Here is a 17368-nt window from a genome sequence, read left to right on the forward strand (position 1 = left end):
TGAACAGAAACCTGTTACCATGAAGAATACTTGGCAGGGCTCATTTAAATGATGGAAAGATTTAGGAATTTGCTTCCTTTACAAAACTATTGTCAGTTCATAAGATTTTCATGTACAGTAAAACTCCAATTGTCCAGCATCCAGTGGTCTAGCACTCCTGATAGTCCGGCACCAACTGGAACCTGGAAGTGCTCTGGCCAGCTGGACAATTGGAGCTGCTCTGCCCCCAGCTTTCCCAAGTCCACCGCTGGTCAGTTTCAGCAGTGGTGGACTTGGGGAATCCCTGGAGCAGAGCACCCCAGCTGCTCTACCCCTGGCTTCCCCAAGTCCACTGCTGCTGAAACTGACCAGCGGCTGACTTGGGGAAGCCGGGGGCAGAGCAGCTGGGGTGCTGCCAGGTTGGTTCCGCAGCACCGCCCTCTCCCATGCTGTACAGTTCCCTGCTGACCCCACCCCAGACCTCTCATAGCCCCCCTTCTGGTACTCTGCCATATCTGATAATCCAGCACCCCCTGGGTCCTAAAGGTGCCAGATTATCGAAAGTTTACTGTATTTGGTATTTATGGTCTTTTTATAAATATCTAAGATCTTTCAATTGAGATTTTATAATTCAACACTAATTTATAGTAGTATAAATGTAGACTACAGTAAACTGAAGCAAGGAATGGATGTCACTTGTGTTTGTGTAACATTAGTAGCATAGATTCCAAATTCATTTTGACGAGTGGAATTTGCATAGAGTGTCTTTTAAGCTCAGTTTAATTGTGACATTTACTAGGGAGAACTCCTCACCACTTGATCCTATGGAGTGTATGGACACAGTAGAAGAACAGAGAGTACGTAGTCCTCCTGCCTCGTTAGTTCCCAGAATCCATGTGATTTTGGCACAGAAATTACAGCACATTAATCCATTATTGCCTGCCTGCCTTAATGAAGAAGAGAGTAAAAGCTGTAAGTATCTGAACTGCTAAATGGAACCTTGCTTTATCACAGATTAGTTCACTCTGGACTGCACTGTACTCCTCCCTACTATAAACAAGTAACTGTTTGTTGTCAGGAAAATGCAGCAATGGTAGGTAGGAATGGGGGAGTTGCATTACTTTATACTGAGTTGCCTCAGACATGGTAATAAGTGTTTAATCATCATCAGAGACTTTATTCTGTAAGTCTGAAAACTCAACTTACTAAAACACAAATTGCAAGATGTATTCATTTTCAAATGAGTTGCTGCTTTATTTTTTTTTAAGCTTGTACTTTTTTTTTTGGTTAGCTAAGCAGGCAAATTTGAAGTACTTAAACTATGACCTTGTGAATATAAAATATGCAGTGAATGTCTGTACTCTCAAGGAGCGTGAAAGAAGCTAAGTTTAAAAGAAAATGTATGTGGCTAGTTGCCCATTTGATTGTTCTTAAACATTCACCACAAACTGGCATGTTTCTGTTTTTTCTTATTAGAATTTTTCCTCTCCATCTATGAGTTTCTTGAACTCTGTGTGTGAACTTCCAGGGCTCTTAAAATACTGTTAAGTGGAGACCTATATAGACGTATGTACTACTCATCTCAAGCATTTAGAAAGCCGTAGGTTTTGGAACCCAGTATATAATAAAACTTTCAGTTAAAAATCTGAAAGGGTTTCTAAGAGAATGTTGAGCAGATGATCGTCTATTCAAGTCAGCAGTTATTCAGCAAATTGATTATTAGGATTCAATTCCTTCTCATATTCCTGTTTTAATTTTTAAAAAATCCTGCTTTTGCTATGGTGACTGCTACATTGCTTCCATCTGAGATGAAGGGCATCTCCTTAAACATCATTATTGGGAAATAAATAAGAGTTGTATTATTAATGTTTGAGAATAATCTTCATTTCTAGCCAGAGCTAATTATTTGAACTATATTTTTCTGAACTTTTCTAATTTCATTAACTATATTTTTCTTCTACATACACTACCTTTTCTATTTTATCATTAAAAATCTTGATTTTTTTTTCCATGAAATGAACATGCAAAATAAGTTACTTAACATTGAACACTAAATATTATATCAGAAAAACAGTTTGAGGATTAGAGCAAAGAAAAGTATGAAGCTAAATTTGATGATCCTTTGACTTACCACATTTCAGTTTGTTAGAATATAGCTCCTGTTCTTATTTTCATTATCTTCTCCCCTAGGAGCCTGTGGCAGTGTTGGAGAAGGGTTTTCTTTATGATCATAGTGGCACTCAATTTGTGAACTAGGCTGGAAGAAAAAATGCATAAATCTGCAAGTTACATTTACTAAAATGAGTACATGAATGTAGCAGCAGCATACAGTTATGAATCAGTTTGTCGTGTTAGTAAATGCTGCCTCTCTCAGTATGATCGGCTCAGTATCAGCTTGGGAACCCTTTCAGATTTTTAATTGAAAGTGGTGTTTATGTGTTTGGCTTCAAAACCAAAAATACACATTCTTACTTATATGGTTTCCCGAGAGTTTAAGATGTGTCCATGTGTATGTCTATATAGAACTCAACTTGATAGTAATTTTAAGAGCTATGGTAGCTCATAGGTGGCAGAGGCCAAGGAATAAATGGAATACATACAGAGTGGAATTCACACACACACACACACCTGAGAATACATACAGAGTGGAATTCACACACACACACACACACACACCCCGAGATCTACGAATCTCTGCCGCTGCTACATTCACTTACTAATTTTGGTAAATGTCTTGAGATTTGTCTACTGATTTTTCCAGCATTGTTAACATAAGGAAAAGTGGCAAGTGAATTTTTATTTTATAAGACCACTCCTATGATTTTAAAAAAAAAATTCATTAATGTGAACAGATTCATGGTTTAAAACTAAAACATGAGCATTGGCAGCCTTGAGAGTTCTCAGGTCTAGGCTCTGTGGCAGGACTAGCAGTGCTGGTTTAAGCAGGTTTCACGGGGTCTAGACCACAGGTGGGCATTTTAGTTCTGGTGGGGGGGGCACTTGATTTTGGAAAGTGGTCAAGGGCCGCACTCTTCCATGGTATTAATAGAGGAGTGCAACATCTGGGATGGAAATTCAGTGCAGAAGGGAGCTTGGTGTAAGGGATGGGGTGCAGGAGGAAGAATAGAGTCTGGGAAGGAGTTTGGGTGAAGGAGGCAGTTGTGAACTAGGGCAGGGAACTGGAGTGCAGGGTTTTGGGATTGTGATCTCAGGCAGGAGATTGGGGTGCCAGAAGGTAAGCCTCATTTCGAGGAGTGTGAAGAGATGCGGGGCATTTCTGACATTTGTCTTTGATTTCTTGTCAGTTGTTTCTAGTTTTATGATGGAACTTTCACCAGTTAGAGCAGAGCTGCTTGGATTCCTCACTCATGCACTCTTAGGAGACAGCCTGGCTGCTGAATACCTTATATTGCATCTCATCTCCACAGTGTAAGTACGTAGATGCCAGCTGAGAATACTTAATATGCTCATTTAAAAAAATATTAACTTACTATTTTTTGCCAGTCTCTAACATTTTCAGTAGAGTTGGTGTAAATATTATTCATATTCCTACAGTGTCCAAAGGGGCTCCAATTGAGGACCCCCTTTTATTTTAGGCACAAGTGCAGAGATGATTGTCCACAGGTCCAAATAGATCTTAAAACAAGGCTAATTTCAAAGCTTAATACCTTTTGAGCATTTGAGTTAACAGATTCCCTCCCACTTCTGTTCTCTGTTGACCATTGTTTTTTTTAATTATGTCCTTGGATTAGAGTAAAATCCTCAAGTGATACATAGTTAACCAATGAGGATGTCCTGTTTCCTATCTAATCTGTGTGTGGGAGCAGGATATGCTATTGCTACATTTCCATTAAGAGTTTAGAGCAGTAGTTCTCAGCCTATTTATCTCTCTGGGCTGCACATGGAGCTCTCTGTACATTGACAAAAGCTTTATGATTTTTTTTTTATATTATAGAGATTTAATTTGTATATTATAGGGATGTAATATTATAGGGATCTATGGTCTTTATATTACTAGGGATGTAAGCAACTAGTCGACTATCCGATAAGCATAAGCTTATTGGATAGTCAACTAGTCCCTTGACTAGTTACTTCCCCTCCTTCCTTGCTGCAGCAAGGAGGGGGAGCTAGAGCCAGTGCTGGGGAGAGCCGACTTAACAGCCGGTTCCCCTCAGCACCATCTCCGAAGGTGGCAGGGGAGTAACGGGGACCAGGCATGAGCTGGGAATCGACTGATTCCTGATTCCCAGTCCCAGACGCTGCTCCTCAGCTTTTTTAACGTATTAAGAGCCTGCTGGCTCTTAATACATTTAAAAAGCAGAAGTTCAGTGGGGGAGGGGGTGTCTGATTTGGTGTGAGCCAGGACAGCTGATTCCCTGCTTACTCCAGGACCCCTTCTCTCTTCTCCCCCCCCTCTCCCCGCACAGAAGCCTTTTAAATGTATTAAGAGCCTGCTGGCAGGCTCTTAATACATTTAAAAGGCAGAGCCGCAGCGGGGCTAGCTCCTGGGGCTAACCCCACTGTGGCTCACCCCACTGCAGCTCCCCTGCTTATCAACAGAAATTCCATCTACTAGTTGATTAAATTAAATTCAACACCCCTATATATTACCATTCCAATTGATATATCCCCTTTGATTTCAACACGGGAAATATCTCCCAAGAGCATTTTTGATTGGCAACATATGTCAAAACCTTTATTGTTAAAGTTAATTTACTGTAAGGATGGTGTGACCTATTGCCACCTTCTCTTCCACACTATTGCGGAGCCTGTCTGCAAAGATGGGGAGCCCTGTTCAGTGTGGGGTACCCCTCTAACCCACAGACTGTGTGTAGCACAGAACACCAACAATGTTGTGGGTGTCATACCTGCCCAATGACATAGCCATTTTTCAAATAACTTATTCTACCCTAGTACTCCGTATGAATACATGGTAGGCCAAGCAATCACAGTGGCATAAAGCATGTTTGTGTAAATAGGACATTTTATAGTCTAACTGGATTTCTGTTTTCATTGTTGTTATAGTCAGATTATACCAATCTGCCCTTTTGTGGCATTCAGCCTCAGTTTTCTGGCCAGGCTTCTAATAGTCTCTACAGACTGCAGTGCCTTCTGAATTGTTTATCTTTTCCAGTTAGGTCACACTCAGTCCTGGTGTGCACGCAGTCCTATATATGAAGCAACCAACTGTAAAATCTTCCCCTTTCTTTTGGGAACTCTGCTCTAGTCATCTTTCTCCCCAATAGCCCGGTTCCTACATATGCACTCTGTCACTTCCAAACTGAAAAAGACTCCGTTTAAACTCCTTATTCCTTTCCTGCCTTGCATGGAAAGTTGTAAACCCCGTTACATTAGTCATAATCTCTCCTAAATCTCCTATGGTTCTGTCACTGATCTTGATGTAAAATTCATTTTCACATGTGCCAGCCATCATCTGTTGACAGTAGCACCCAATATATTCTAGCTTTGTGTAGACACACAGGAAAACAGTTACTGTCCCCAAGAAAGAGAACAAGGATGTGAGAAAAGGGACACTGTATAAGGAAAGTGACCAGGGTGATAGTTCACACAAGCTTGTGGCTCTTTTTATGGTTGTGTTTTGATTATAAATAGGTATTAAATGTTCAGCTGATCTATTTTATTTATTTATTTATTTATTTTTTTGGTCTAGCTATGCGAGAAGAGATGTGCTTCCTCTGGGAAAATTCACAGTCAATTTGAGTGGCTGTCCAAGAAATAGCATCTTCACAGAGCACATATACCGCATTATCCAGCAGCTTGTTCCAGCAGTAAGAATAACATTAGTATACTTTAATGCAGTGGTCCCCAATGCGGTGCCCACCAGGGCATTTATGTGCGCCCGCCGAGTGAGGGCCGGCCCAAGCCATTCTTGCGCCCCAGGCTCGTGATGCATGCACGGCCCTGCCCCCGGATACCCGGCAGCCCCAAAAGGTTGGGGACCACTGCTTTAATGTCTTTATGATTGTGCAGTGATTTTTGGGTCTAATGTTGTATTTTTCAAACAAAGCTGAAAGTTCAGTTTGAGGCAGATTCCTTCTGCCTGGTTAAAGTTCTAGGCCAACAACTAAAATGTAGATTCAACTTTCATCCTAGAGAGACCTTAGGTTTTTCCCCTTCTTTTCTTCCCTCTCCCCTCTTTCTCCAGCAACCACAAATTCCTAGAAGATATTCTGGTATTTTGCACAGTGAAAACAATAATTTGAACAGGGACCATATTGACTGGTAACTTGCAGTACAGCAGCACATTATTAATGCTATTCCCATAGCTGTATATAATTTTTAAAAATTTAACTTGCCATAAAATTATTTTGCCCTTGAAATTCTGGTTTCCTTTAATAGTTTTGGAACTTCTGATTACATGTGTTCACTCTGTATTCCATTTAATTGTCCAATTTTGTACATAGTACAGAATTCTAAACTTACTGATCCTGTTAAAGTAGGATACTTTTACATACAAAGGCAGGTGGAGACTTGTCTACTTAGCTAACAATTTTCCTTGCACTTCCCAGTCCTATCGTCTGCAAATGACCATAGAAAACATGAATCACTCACGATTTATTCCACACAAGGACTACACAGCTAACCGCCTAGTGAGCGGAGTATTGCAACTGGCCAGTAACACTTCCCTTGTGATAGATGAGACCCTGCTTGAGCAAGGACAGCTGGACACAACAGGTAGGCAACGCATTGTGTTCCTGTCCAGCCTATAGAACTTTGAGCTGATGTATTAAGACATATGGTGATGTTTATGTGGTAATAGTTAAACTTGTTGATACAGATCATTAGGTTATGTGGGGGAAACCACCTTGACCACAGATACCACAACTGGTTCATGTCTCAGACTAGATTTTCAGTCTTAGATCTTTTTATCGAGAGGTGCCTGCTGACTGTTCAGTGAGGTGGTTGCATTTTATTTCTCTTACTACTGCTTTACTATAAACAAACATTTGGATAGTTTTGTTTGATTTAAAGTCGTATGTATGCTGTTTCAGGTAAAAATTGGTAGAGCTCCTATAGATGGTAAGAAGTACGTAGGTAATTAGGAATCTTTTTCCCGTTAGGTGAGCATTTAAAATATCGGAGAGGGCGCAAATAGTACATACTGTTGTCTGATTTCTTAGTTCACTGGCCTTTGTATTGCAAGAACACCTGAACAACTGACTTTTCTTGCACTCACTAGAAAAGGCCAGGAATTAAATGAAGCTATATCCTAAGTTACTTTATTGCCTCATAAAAGTGGTCTTTCCAGATCTTGGATGAATCATAAGTGGAGCAGTGTGGGGAACTGTATTTCCACCATCTCTATCATACATTTTCAATAGAAGACAGAACAAGCCTTGGCTACATAGCTGACTCTTTTGAGCACTACAACACTTAGCTTTTTTAAAATAAAAAACAAAACCCCTATTACTGTGTAGGAGCAAGAAGTTTTCATTTGTGTATATATGGATTTCCAAAATTCTTCTTGTAAGCATTGACTTGTTCTGTGTATCAAAGAAATGGAGGCCTGGAAGGTACTCTGAGCCTTCTAATCCAGTCCTTTGGCATAGGAGTAAGTATTATCTTACTATCCCTGACAGGTGTTTGTCTAACCTGCTCTCAAAAACCTCCAATGATTAAGATTCCACAAGCTCCCCACATAATTTATTCCAGGCTTAACCACCCTGACAGGAAGTAAAGATGTTAAATTTTGATTAATCAGCTAATGACTAGTCAATAAGGGGGGCGCTTGCTATCCCACTGCACACGGGTTCTCCTCTGTGCCTCTACGTTTGAAATGTACAATAGCCTCAGGCGGCTCTTGAACATTCCAAAAGGAGAGGTGCAGCAGTGGGACCAGTGTGAGTGGGACTGTTTCAATCCCTGCTTGCGCTATTTCCCCGCTGCTCCCTGCGGGTATGTCTAGACTGCATCCCTCTGTCTGCAGAGGGATGCAGATTAGACAGGTCAACATTGCAAATGAGGCAGGGATTTAAATATCCTGTGCCTAATTTGCATAAAAATGGCCACCACGTTTTGCTGACTCAGCACTTCGTTGGCAAAAAGCAGCAGTCTAGAGGGGGATTGTTGTACCAAATAAAAGCAAGCAGGATCTTATGAGGGGGATAAGGCAAAAAGCCACATTTATTGTAAAGATAATAATAAAAAAATAAAGAGAAGATAGAAGCAAACAACGTTGTTTAACTACTTAACCCATATACATATAAACACTCATTCATCCATTCATTCAGGTTCTGTGTATTTGTTATAGTTACCAGCCTGGAAGTTTCTTGTGACAGAATACTGGCCAGGTACTCTGTACACAAGTGATGGTAGTGGGGAGCGAAGTCCTGATCAGATGCGCATCTGAAGCTCCTGGTAGGCTGGCAGCAGAACCTTGGACTCTGATTCCATAGTTTTTTAGTCCAGTTCTTATAGGAATTTCTTCCTATGCCAGTCTATGGAAATTGCTGCATCATGCTGATGTCTCCAGGGTGGCTGCCAGGTGCTCATCAGTGATCTCATCGGGTGGATCTCCAGTACTTGGTTTTCTCCACTTGACACCTTTTGGTTGCACTGGCACCTGACGCCTTCTTCAGCCCTTTGTTGCTGTATTCTCAGGCTGGCACCTCTCAGAACCATTCATTCATCGTCCAAGCACTCTCTCTCTCTTACATACATTCCCTAATTAATGTTTCCCATACAGTATTTTGTATAATAATAAAAGTTGTAGTTACAAAAGTTTCTGGGTGGTATTGCTTAAAACATTCTCTGAGTGCTGAGTAAAGTTACAATGTTTTAAAGAGAAGGGTGTCAATTATGTAACAATGCCCTTAGTCAATTACAGGGCTTGGCTACCATAGTGTTAGTGGCTTGACAATGCATTGTTACAATGTATCTCTGCAATGTCAATTTCAAGCAGCCCCTTGCACAAGCTTGAGCATGCCCTGGGACACAGCGGGGGGGCTGGTTCTGGCTACATAGGATTATATTCTTAACAGTTCTAAGTCACATGACCTAATGCATTATATTCTAAAGGGGCAATAATAATAGTAAATCTAAACATTTAACAATCTTAACAAATAATAATAATAAGAATTAATAATAAATCTAAACACTTTAAGTTGTGGGGAACAAATTATGAGGAGTCACTTCCATTTGGGGGAATCATTTTCAATACATTGATATGTTATCCCTACAGGATCTGTCAGTTGGGGCCTGCAAGGAGGTTTACGGGATCTGTCGAAAAAGGCTTGCTTTCTTGACAGATACCCCTCTAGACTGCTTCTTGTTGCTGATAAAGTGCTGAGTCGGCAAAATGTGGTGGCCATTTTTATGCAAATTAGGCACCGGATATTTAAATCCCTGCCTCATTTGCAATGTTGACCTGCCTAATCTGCATCCCTCTGCTGACAGAGGGATGCAGTCTAGACATACCCTGCCTCCCCTGCTCCCTGGGGAGATGGTGCTGGGGGTGGGAACTGGTTTTTAAGCTGGCTTCCCCCAGCACGGGCTTGTGGTCCCCCCCCTGCTGCCTTTCTCTGATAGAGGCAGCAAGTGTGGGGGGAAGCGACCAGTCGAGTTCCTACCAAACTACCCAATCAACTAGTTCCTTCCATCCCTAACAGGAAGTCTATTCTAATCTCTAACTTAAATCTCTCTTAAATTGCATTAAGTCCCTTACTACTTGTCCTGTTCTATATACAGGCAGTCCCCGAGTTACGCGGATCCAACTTATGTCAGATCCGCAGTTACGAACGGGGCCCTCCTCTCCCTGGTCTCCAGCAGACCAGCGAGAGGAAGCAAAGCGGCGGAACACGCGGGCAGCGGACATGGCTGTCAGCTGGCCGCGTGCTCCGCAGCTTTGCTCTGCTTTGCTCCCCGTCCCCCTGGCCTGCAGACCAGGGGAACGGGGAGCAAAGCAGAGCAAAGCCACGGAGCCCGAGGGCAGCAGGACAGCCACGGCACGTCTGGGCTGTCCCGCTGCCCCCGTGGTACAGCAGCTGGGGCGCTGCCGGTTGGTCCCGTAGCGCCGCTCTGGGCGCCAATGGACCAACCCGGCAGCACCCCAGCTGCTCTGCCCCAGGCATCCTGATTCAGCCACTGCTGGTCAGTTTCAGCAGCGGCTGAATCAGGACGCCTGGGGCAGAGCAGCTTGGGTGCTGCTGGGTTGGTCCAGTAGTGCCGAGGAGTGGCGGCGCTACTGGACCAACCCAGCAGCACCCCAGCTGCTCTGCCCCAGGCGTCCCCAAGTCAGCCGCTGCTGAAACTGACCAGTGGCTGACTACAGGAAGCCCCTGCCCCGGGCTTCCTGGAATCAGCCGCTGATCAGTTTCAGCAACAGCTGACTTGGGGACGCCTGGGGTTCTTAAGTTGAATCTGTATGTAAGTCAGAACTGGCGTCCAGATTCAGCCGCTGTTGAAACTGATCAGTTTCAGCAGTGGCTGAATCTGGACGCCAGTTCCGACTTACATACAGATTCAACTTAAGAACAAACCTACAGTCCCTATCTTGTACGTAACCTGGGGACTGCCTGTAGAACAATGTATCATGCTCCCCTTCAATCTTCTCTTCTCAAGATTAAACAACCCAGTTTTTTCAATCTTTCCTCCTAGGTCATGTTTTCTTGGCTTTTAATCCTTTTTGTTGCTCTCCTCTGGACTTTTTCCACATCTTTCCTGAACTGTGGTACCCACAGCTGGACACAGTATTCCAGTTGAGGCCTTATTAGTGTTGAGTAGAGTGGAAGAATTATTTATCTTGCTTATAGTCCTACATATGCAGCAATGAATCATTACCTACAAAAAGAGGGATGATTAAGGTGAGCTTTGAAGAAAAGATATTTGATAGCTGGGAGACAGGCAGGTAGCTGGGACATACTATTGGGGTGTTATTCACTTTTCTCTCCTTCCCATCCCCATCTTTCAAGTTCAGGTAGGGAACATCGGATTGGGCACAAGGTCAGATAAGAGACCAAAAGCAATGTGTCTGTAAAAGCAAGCGGGTGCAGTTTTGATTTGGAATACAGATGAATAGTAAGTAAAGGTGAATGTGTTAAAAGAAGCACTCTAATCAACTGTACCTTATCTTTCCTGGAGCTTGTGACATCAAGAACAGTCCTGATTCATGATCTTAAGTAGCACCATTAAGATATGTTCTAGTGCATGGGTCCCCAAACTGGGGGTCGTGAAGAAATTCCAGGGGGAGGGTGCAAGGTGATAAGTTTTGCTGCTATTGGGAAGGGGGATGTGAGGGTTCTTCAAAAATCAAAAAGGAGGGCGTGATGCCAGAAAGTTTGGGAACCACTTGTCTAGTGAGTCCGTAGCTGTTGATCACTTGTCATCATCTTTACAAGCGTTAACAGTGGAATAATAGGGAACTTTAAGTATTAATCTGCATATTTTGAACAGACGAGACCGACAGAATATAGACCATTTTAAATGTCTGTTTTTCTAACTGAAGTAACCAAGTTTAGATTTCAAGTTGATAATGGTTAAGAACTAAGGTAATGAGGAGGGAAACAGTGCCAAAAGAAAGAAATGTAGCACAATTTGCCATCCTTTTAAAGAATAGTTAATGACTGCTGGACTATAAGATGCAAAGCATTTGGCACAGATGTTATTGTTCAGTGAAATCTGATTTATCAGCTGGATTTCACTATTTCAACAATCTAAATTAAAAGTTTCAATTTTTGGTCTTTTCTGGTTTGTATTTTTAAGCATCTTACTAAATTTTTAAAATAAAAGGGTTTGATTTCAATCAAAACTAGCAATAATTTGAGAACTAATGATGGTAAACAGAAGAGAGGAACTGATTAATTTTTCTGCTGTTCCTCCTTTGAGTTGGCCAATCTAATGCACCTTTTATGCAATGAGGCATTCTTCTCCATTTGCATTTTAGAAGGTGATTTGATCTCTTATCCAAAAGTAAAGTACCAGTGTATTAGTCTAAAAGTAATGTGCAAAGAAATGGAGGGAAGCAATGTAGAGAATTTGTTCAAAGCTGGTTTGCCAGCTGTGCACAGTGAAGTACTGTTTTTACATAGAATGGGAGCAGTGGGGGGGGGGGGGGGGCAAACACAATAGAAGTTATCCCTCATCTACAAAAGGACCTGAACCCAGAACAAGATCCTTTTTTAGTGTGAGCGAATAGTTGTACCCGTGCCCATTCGTTCTTGGTGAGTTGTGGTAATGTGTTGGATGTTGTATCAGTTCGCTAGGATCTCAAACCACCTAGGGATGTTAAATATAGGTTAATTAACTAGTCAATGGATTTTTCCATTGATTGGTCAATATGTGGGGGAGCTGCATCAGGGTTAGCTGCCGGTGCCCATCAGCTCTTAATACATTTAAAAAGCTAGTGTGCAGTGGGGTGGATACAGTGTAAGCCAGGAATCAGCTGGCCTGGCTCGCGCTCGGTCCCCACCACCACCACCGCACTTCTGATTTTTAAATCTATTAAGAGCCAACAGGCTCTTAATACATTTAAAAAGCAGAGTCTGGTACTGGGCACAAGCCAAGAATCAGCTGATTCCTGGCTTGTGCCTGGTCACCACTACTTCCCTACCCCTTGTGGAGACAATGCTGAGGGGTACTGGCTCATGCTCTCCTCTCTGCCCCCCGCCCCCTCAGGCAGCAAAGGACTAGTCGACTAGTTGCTTACATCCCTAAAACCACCATTTTTCATATAAGCCATTAGATCTGTGTTACCATGTGTAGTGCAATGTGGTATTTGACAATCTTTAATGTTCTGTTTACTAGAGACCTTCAGGTGTAAAATCTAAACAGTGACAATAAAAAGTCTCTCAAACTCATTGCCAGACCACCAAGCTATGTGGCCTTTAAGACTTTACCAAGGCATAGTGACACCATACTAGGCTTCTGTGATGGACTTCTTCATTTTAGAGAGTGGTTTGTAATAGAGTAACATTTGGCAAAACAGTGATTATTCTGCTGTTACAAATGCTGTTTCAAAGTAACACTATCACAATCTAGCTTGCTGCAGCTATGCAGCCAGTTGTGGAGAACAAATTGTGGTTTATGAATGTTGTATGAAAAGATTTGTTAAATTTCACTCACCAGCCCAGCTGTTGAGGGCCAGTGCAGTGCATTACTATGCATATAATCAGCATCTGGGTCCCAAATATTGCTGGGTTATCCTTGAGGCTATAGGGTATGTCACTCCCAGCAATCTCTGCATTTCCTTCCATGCTAAAAGGTTTCTCCTGCCTGGCTAATGTCACAAAGGGTGGAAAAAACTAACTTTCTAAACTTGCTGGAGAAGGTAGCCTCAGCAAAGGGCCTTTTGAAGCTAGGAAAAATGGGCATCTTCCTCAGCCAGTTCATTGAATTAAAATGTCAGCTTTGAGTCCAGTATCTGATTGCTAGTTGGGCTACAAACAGAAGCTTTGTGCCTTTGCTAGTGGTGCTGGATAAAGACTCCTGATCTTGTGTAGTCTTGGGATATGACTTGAAATATTTGCATGTGTGATTTGTTTGTCTGGGGGAAGGGCAGATTGATACAGAAGAGTTAAGGTTCTGAGCCTTTTATTATAGTATGAAGAGCCAGTTGAGCCAGTGCTATCTGTGGTCCCTAGACTTTATAGCAGGGATGGCCAAAATTACTGACCCTCCAAGCCACATACGACTGTCTTCACAAGTTCAAGAGCCACAGTACACCTGCCAAGGTTCAGGGCTTCAGGCTCAGGAGCTCAGCTCTGCTCCCACTTAAGTCCCGGCAGATTCCTCCCATGGGGCTGAAGTCCCAGGTACCCCGTCCCTGCTGACACAGAGGCTGGAATTAGAGGTGTGGGAGAGTGCTGCCATACCGCCCCACTTGACGTGGTTTCCATTGTATACAGGGTTTATAGTCTGGTTCAATGGTTCTCAGCACCCTCACTTGAAAAAAAACTGTTCCAATACCTCCGGCTGCTGGCAGAAATCCCAAACTCCTCCTAACAGTCTAGTAGGTGGAGAATGGGGCCATCAAAAACTACACTTTAACTGTAAAAGAGCTATGTAGGGTTTATGAGCCACAGTTTGACCACTACTGCTTCATAGCCATAAATATGTCAGTCAGTCAACATTTTAAGTGCATTTCTGAAATATCCAGAATGCACAATGGTGCAATTTGGAATAAAGCATTAGCCCTATTAATTTGGGATGGCCTAAATTACTCACTTGCCCATATAACCACAGTGTACTCCCTCTAGTGAATTTTCTGCATAAATATTTCCCATAAATGACATGATTATTAGACCAGGTCATCTCTTATGCCTGAAATCCTTCAGAGGCTCTTGATTTTGTTAGCACCTCTGAGTTTAAGTAACAAACCTGTTTCCATTATGACCAAGTTACAGGTTCTGCCAACTGCTAATTAAACCCTGAATGAAAAGTCAGTTTCTACTCTGGTGATTATTTGCGTCTGTTTCCTTGCTTTTCTAGGTGTACATAATGTGACAGCACTGGGTAACCTGATAACTTGGCAGAAGGTGGATTATGACTTCAGTTACCACCAGATGGAATTCCCATGCAACATTAATGTACTTATCACGTCAGAGGGTCGCTCACTCCTACCGGTATGGCAAGATCTTCTTGAACTGGGGGATAATTACAGTTGATAGCTACTTAATGAAAACAGGGCATTGCAATCCCAAAAGTGAGGGATGTCAGGCAAATGATCCTGTTGCACTGAACTGTGTGGGCAGGCAATGACACAGATTCCAGTGTTCCAGCCAATGCATCTAGAATACCTGTATTCGGTGACAGTGGGTTGAAAAAGGAACTGTCCGGTGACAGGTACAACAAAATTTCTCTGTCTTAGGGGTGCCTGCTATATATTTGGCTGCAAGAGGCTGAAAAATTAGAGTGTAGGCATAGCATTGGTAATGAAAGCAGATTGTAGATGCAGATTTAGTGTGTAGAAATCTCATTCCCATGCAATAACAGGCCTTTCCTGGCTGTAGTGAAGAAAGAACCATCTCAAATTCATACCGAAAAAACTATGAATGGCTTGTATTTATGTATGAGTAAGCACTGTTGTACTGACGACCTCCTTCCTACTTTATATACTGAGCCTTTCCTCTCTTAAAATTGTGATAGATGCCTGTTCAAAGAGAAAGTGTTCTCTTCCAAAGCAGGAAGATGAACAGTGAGATGTCAGACTGGGAGTTCTTCAGGAAAGAGCTTTTCATTTGCTATGCTTGGTATTAAATTGATTTTATCTGATCTTCATTGATAATGTGTGCGACACTAACTTCCACCATTGTATTGAAATCATAATTATCCTACTGCAACAGGCCAGCTGTGCGTGGGGATAGGGATGATGTGCAATTCTTGTTTTTCAGTCAGACTGCCAGGTCCATTTACAGCCACAGATAATTCCACCAAACATGGAGGAGTATATGAACAGCCTTCTCACAGCAGTGCTGCCATCCATGCTCAACAAATTCCGCATCTATTTAAGCCTGCTGCGGCTGATGGATTACAGCATCTCTGATGAAGTTACCAAGGTATGGAAGGCTTCACTTACACCTACTATATAAAACGTTGATTTCTACTAGGGAGAAGTAATTCTGTGGCACTTGGAACAGTGGACTATCAGTAATTGTACTTAACTCTGTGTAGTATTGGACTCTACTGAGAGCGCTCGGAGGTGGTTTTTTGGGTGGGCTTGGACTCTTCTGAGCGCTCTGGGAGGTGTTTTTTTGGGTGGGTTTCTGTTGTGAAGGTTTGCTGCTGCTTAAAGCACTTCAGCAAAAGGCACAAAGACTATGGTTTATAAAGTAGATAATAGTGAAAGCTTTAAATCCTTTGAAAGATCAGAGTCTTGAATCTAAGACACCTTCTGAAATAGAAAGTAACTATTTTATTGCCTTTGTCAGAAATACTCACTTCCCTGGAAACAGGACTCAACCTAGCCTCCCTGCCTGAAGTTGTATGAGTCTTGTAGGAATTTTATAATTTCAGGGCAACATGAAATACTATTCTTGTAGCCCTATCACAGTGGCTTTTTTCAAGTTCCTCATTTATTGCAATATGTTGTGTTCACTGCAAGAAGCACCAATGTATTGTTTTAATGTAGGCCGTAGAAGAAGACTTCGTAGAAATGCGTAAGAATGACCCTGAGAGCATAACAGCGGATGACCTTCACAGAACTCTGCTTGTAGCAAGGTGAGCAGCCTTCAAACTAGTGAACCTGCTTTTTCAATAGTGACAGCTGGATATAACTTCCTCCCACTGACACACTTTCAGTGTGGAAGTAAAGAAAAGTGCACAAGCAGGAAGAATAGGGCTAAGTTAAGGTCATTCCCATAGATATGCTGATTAACTGCTAGTTGTAGAACCAAGACTATTTCGTGACCACTGCAGTGAGAGACTGTGTCCTCCACTCTACTGTCAGACTTCTGCTTGCTTACCCCTGGGAGCCTTTGCTTCTTGAGTATTCTAGCCTACCCCTAGGACCTCACTGGAAGGTTGAAGTGAGAATGTGGGAGGCTTTGCTGCCAGTCACAGCAATTAAATGCCATTTCCTAATTTTAGTTTACTGCTGGAATTGTTAGATGTTGTCAATTGATGACTGACAGCTGCTTGACAGTCCTGTAACTTCCTTTGATAGTAGGGCTATTTCCTTTTGAGCTTTGCAATGAAAGAGAAGGTAGCTCTGATTTCTGATTAACTTCTGCTTTTGCCCATTCAGGTTTCTCTCTCTCAGTGCTGGGCAGACAACACTGTCAAGGGAGCGGTGGCTAAGAGCAAAACAGCTGGAAGCCTTATGTAAAGCCAGGCTCCAGCAACAGAAATGTGTCAACGGAAATGAACTTTAATTCCCTCCTACTACTATGCTTACTTGTGACTATGAACATGAAAGGTTTGTCTAAGTGAAGCCAGCACTAAGAATAGGATACTGTTTATACCAGTTTCTTGTAGATAACTTATACCAAAAAAATTATGGACACTTACCCTTGAAACCGGAACCCATTTAGTCTTTATGCTGAAACTCACTGATTTTATGAAATTTTGGAACTTGTTTTGTAATGAGAATTAACAATGAGCAAATTGTTTGATATTAAAAGTTTAATACTGACATTGTGTAAGTGCACTTAATTGTGAAGTCAAGTGTGGGCACAGGTTCCAGAGCCACAGGAGAAACTCTACATTAGGAAAGGTCAACTCAACTGCCTTACTGATATAGGTTGCAGCTCTTTGGGTAAAAGTCTTAAACTGCTGGCTGTCTCTCCGGCATTTGCTCTTGCAACACAGCAGCTGTATTTAAATCCTGTGACAAGGGTTTTTTGTGAGGGAAGTGGACTTACATGTGGGGGGAAGGAAAACCTGTTTAACTACCACAATTGCTTCCTGAAGTAATAGGCTCACTTGATAATCTCTT

The 17368-nt window shown here is 42.2% G+C and overlaps 1 protein-coding gene across 2 annotated transcripts in view; it reads left to right on the forward strand.

Moving 5' to 3' along the window:
* The window catches only part of MCMBP (minichromosome maintenance complex binding protein), a 31369-nt gene extending 14304 nt beyond the window's left edge, over positions 1 to 17065 (forward strand). For both annotated transcript variants that reach the window (XM_075935357.2, XM_075935358.2), the window contains exons 9-16: positions 779 to 951; positions 3285 to 3408; positions 5651 to 5768; positions 6510 to 6675; positions 14425 to 14558; positions 15327 to 15491; positions 16064 to 16152; positions 16679 to 17065. In XM_075935357.2, the coding sequence (XP_075791472.1) occupies positions 779 to 951; positions 3285 to 3408; positions 5651 to 5768; positions 6510 to 6675; positions 14425 to 14558; positions 15327 to 15491; positions 16064 to 16152; positions 16679 to 16805 (1096 nt within the window). In that variant the 3' untranslated portion in view covers positions 16806 to 17065. The remainder of the gene's footprint in view (positions 1 to 778; positions 952 to 3284; positions 3409 to 5650; positions 5769 to 6509; positions 6676 to 14424; positions 14559 to 15326; positions 15492 to 16063; positions 16153 to 16678) is intronic.
* Positions 17066 to 17368: the final 303 nt, after the last annotated feature.

The sequence above is a fragment of the Pelodiscus sinensis genome, chromosome 8 (assembly GCF_052426305.1).
Source record: "Pelodiscus sinensis isolate ZL-2025 chromosome 8, ASM5242630v1, whole genome shotgun sequence".
NCBI lineage: Eukaryota > Metazoa > Chordata > Testudines > Trionychidae > Pelodiscus > Pelodiscus sinensis.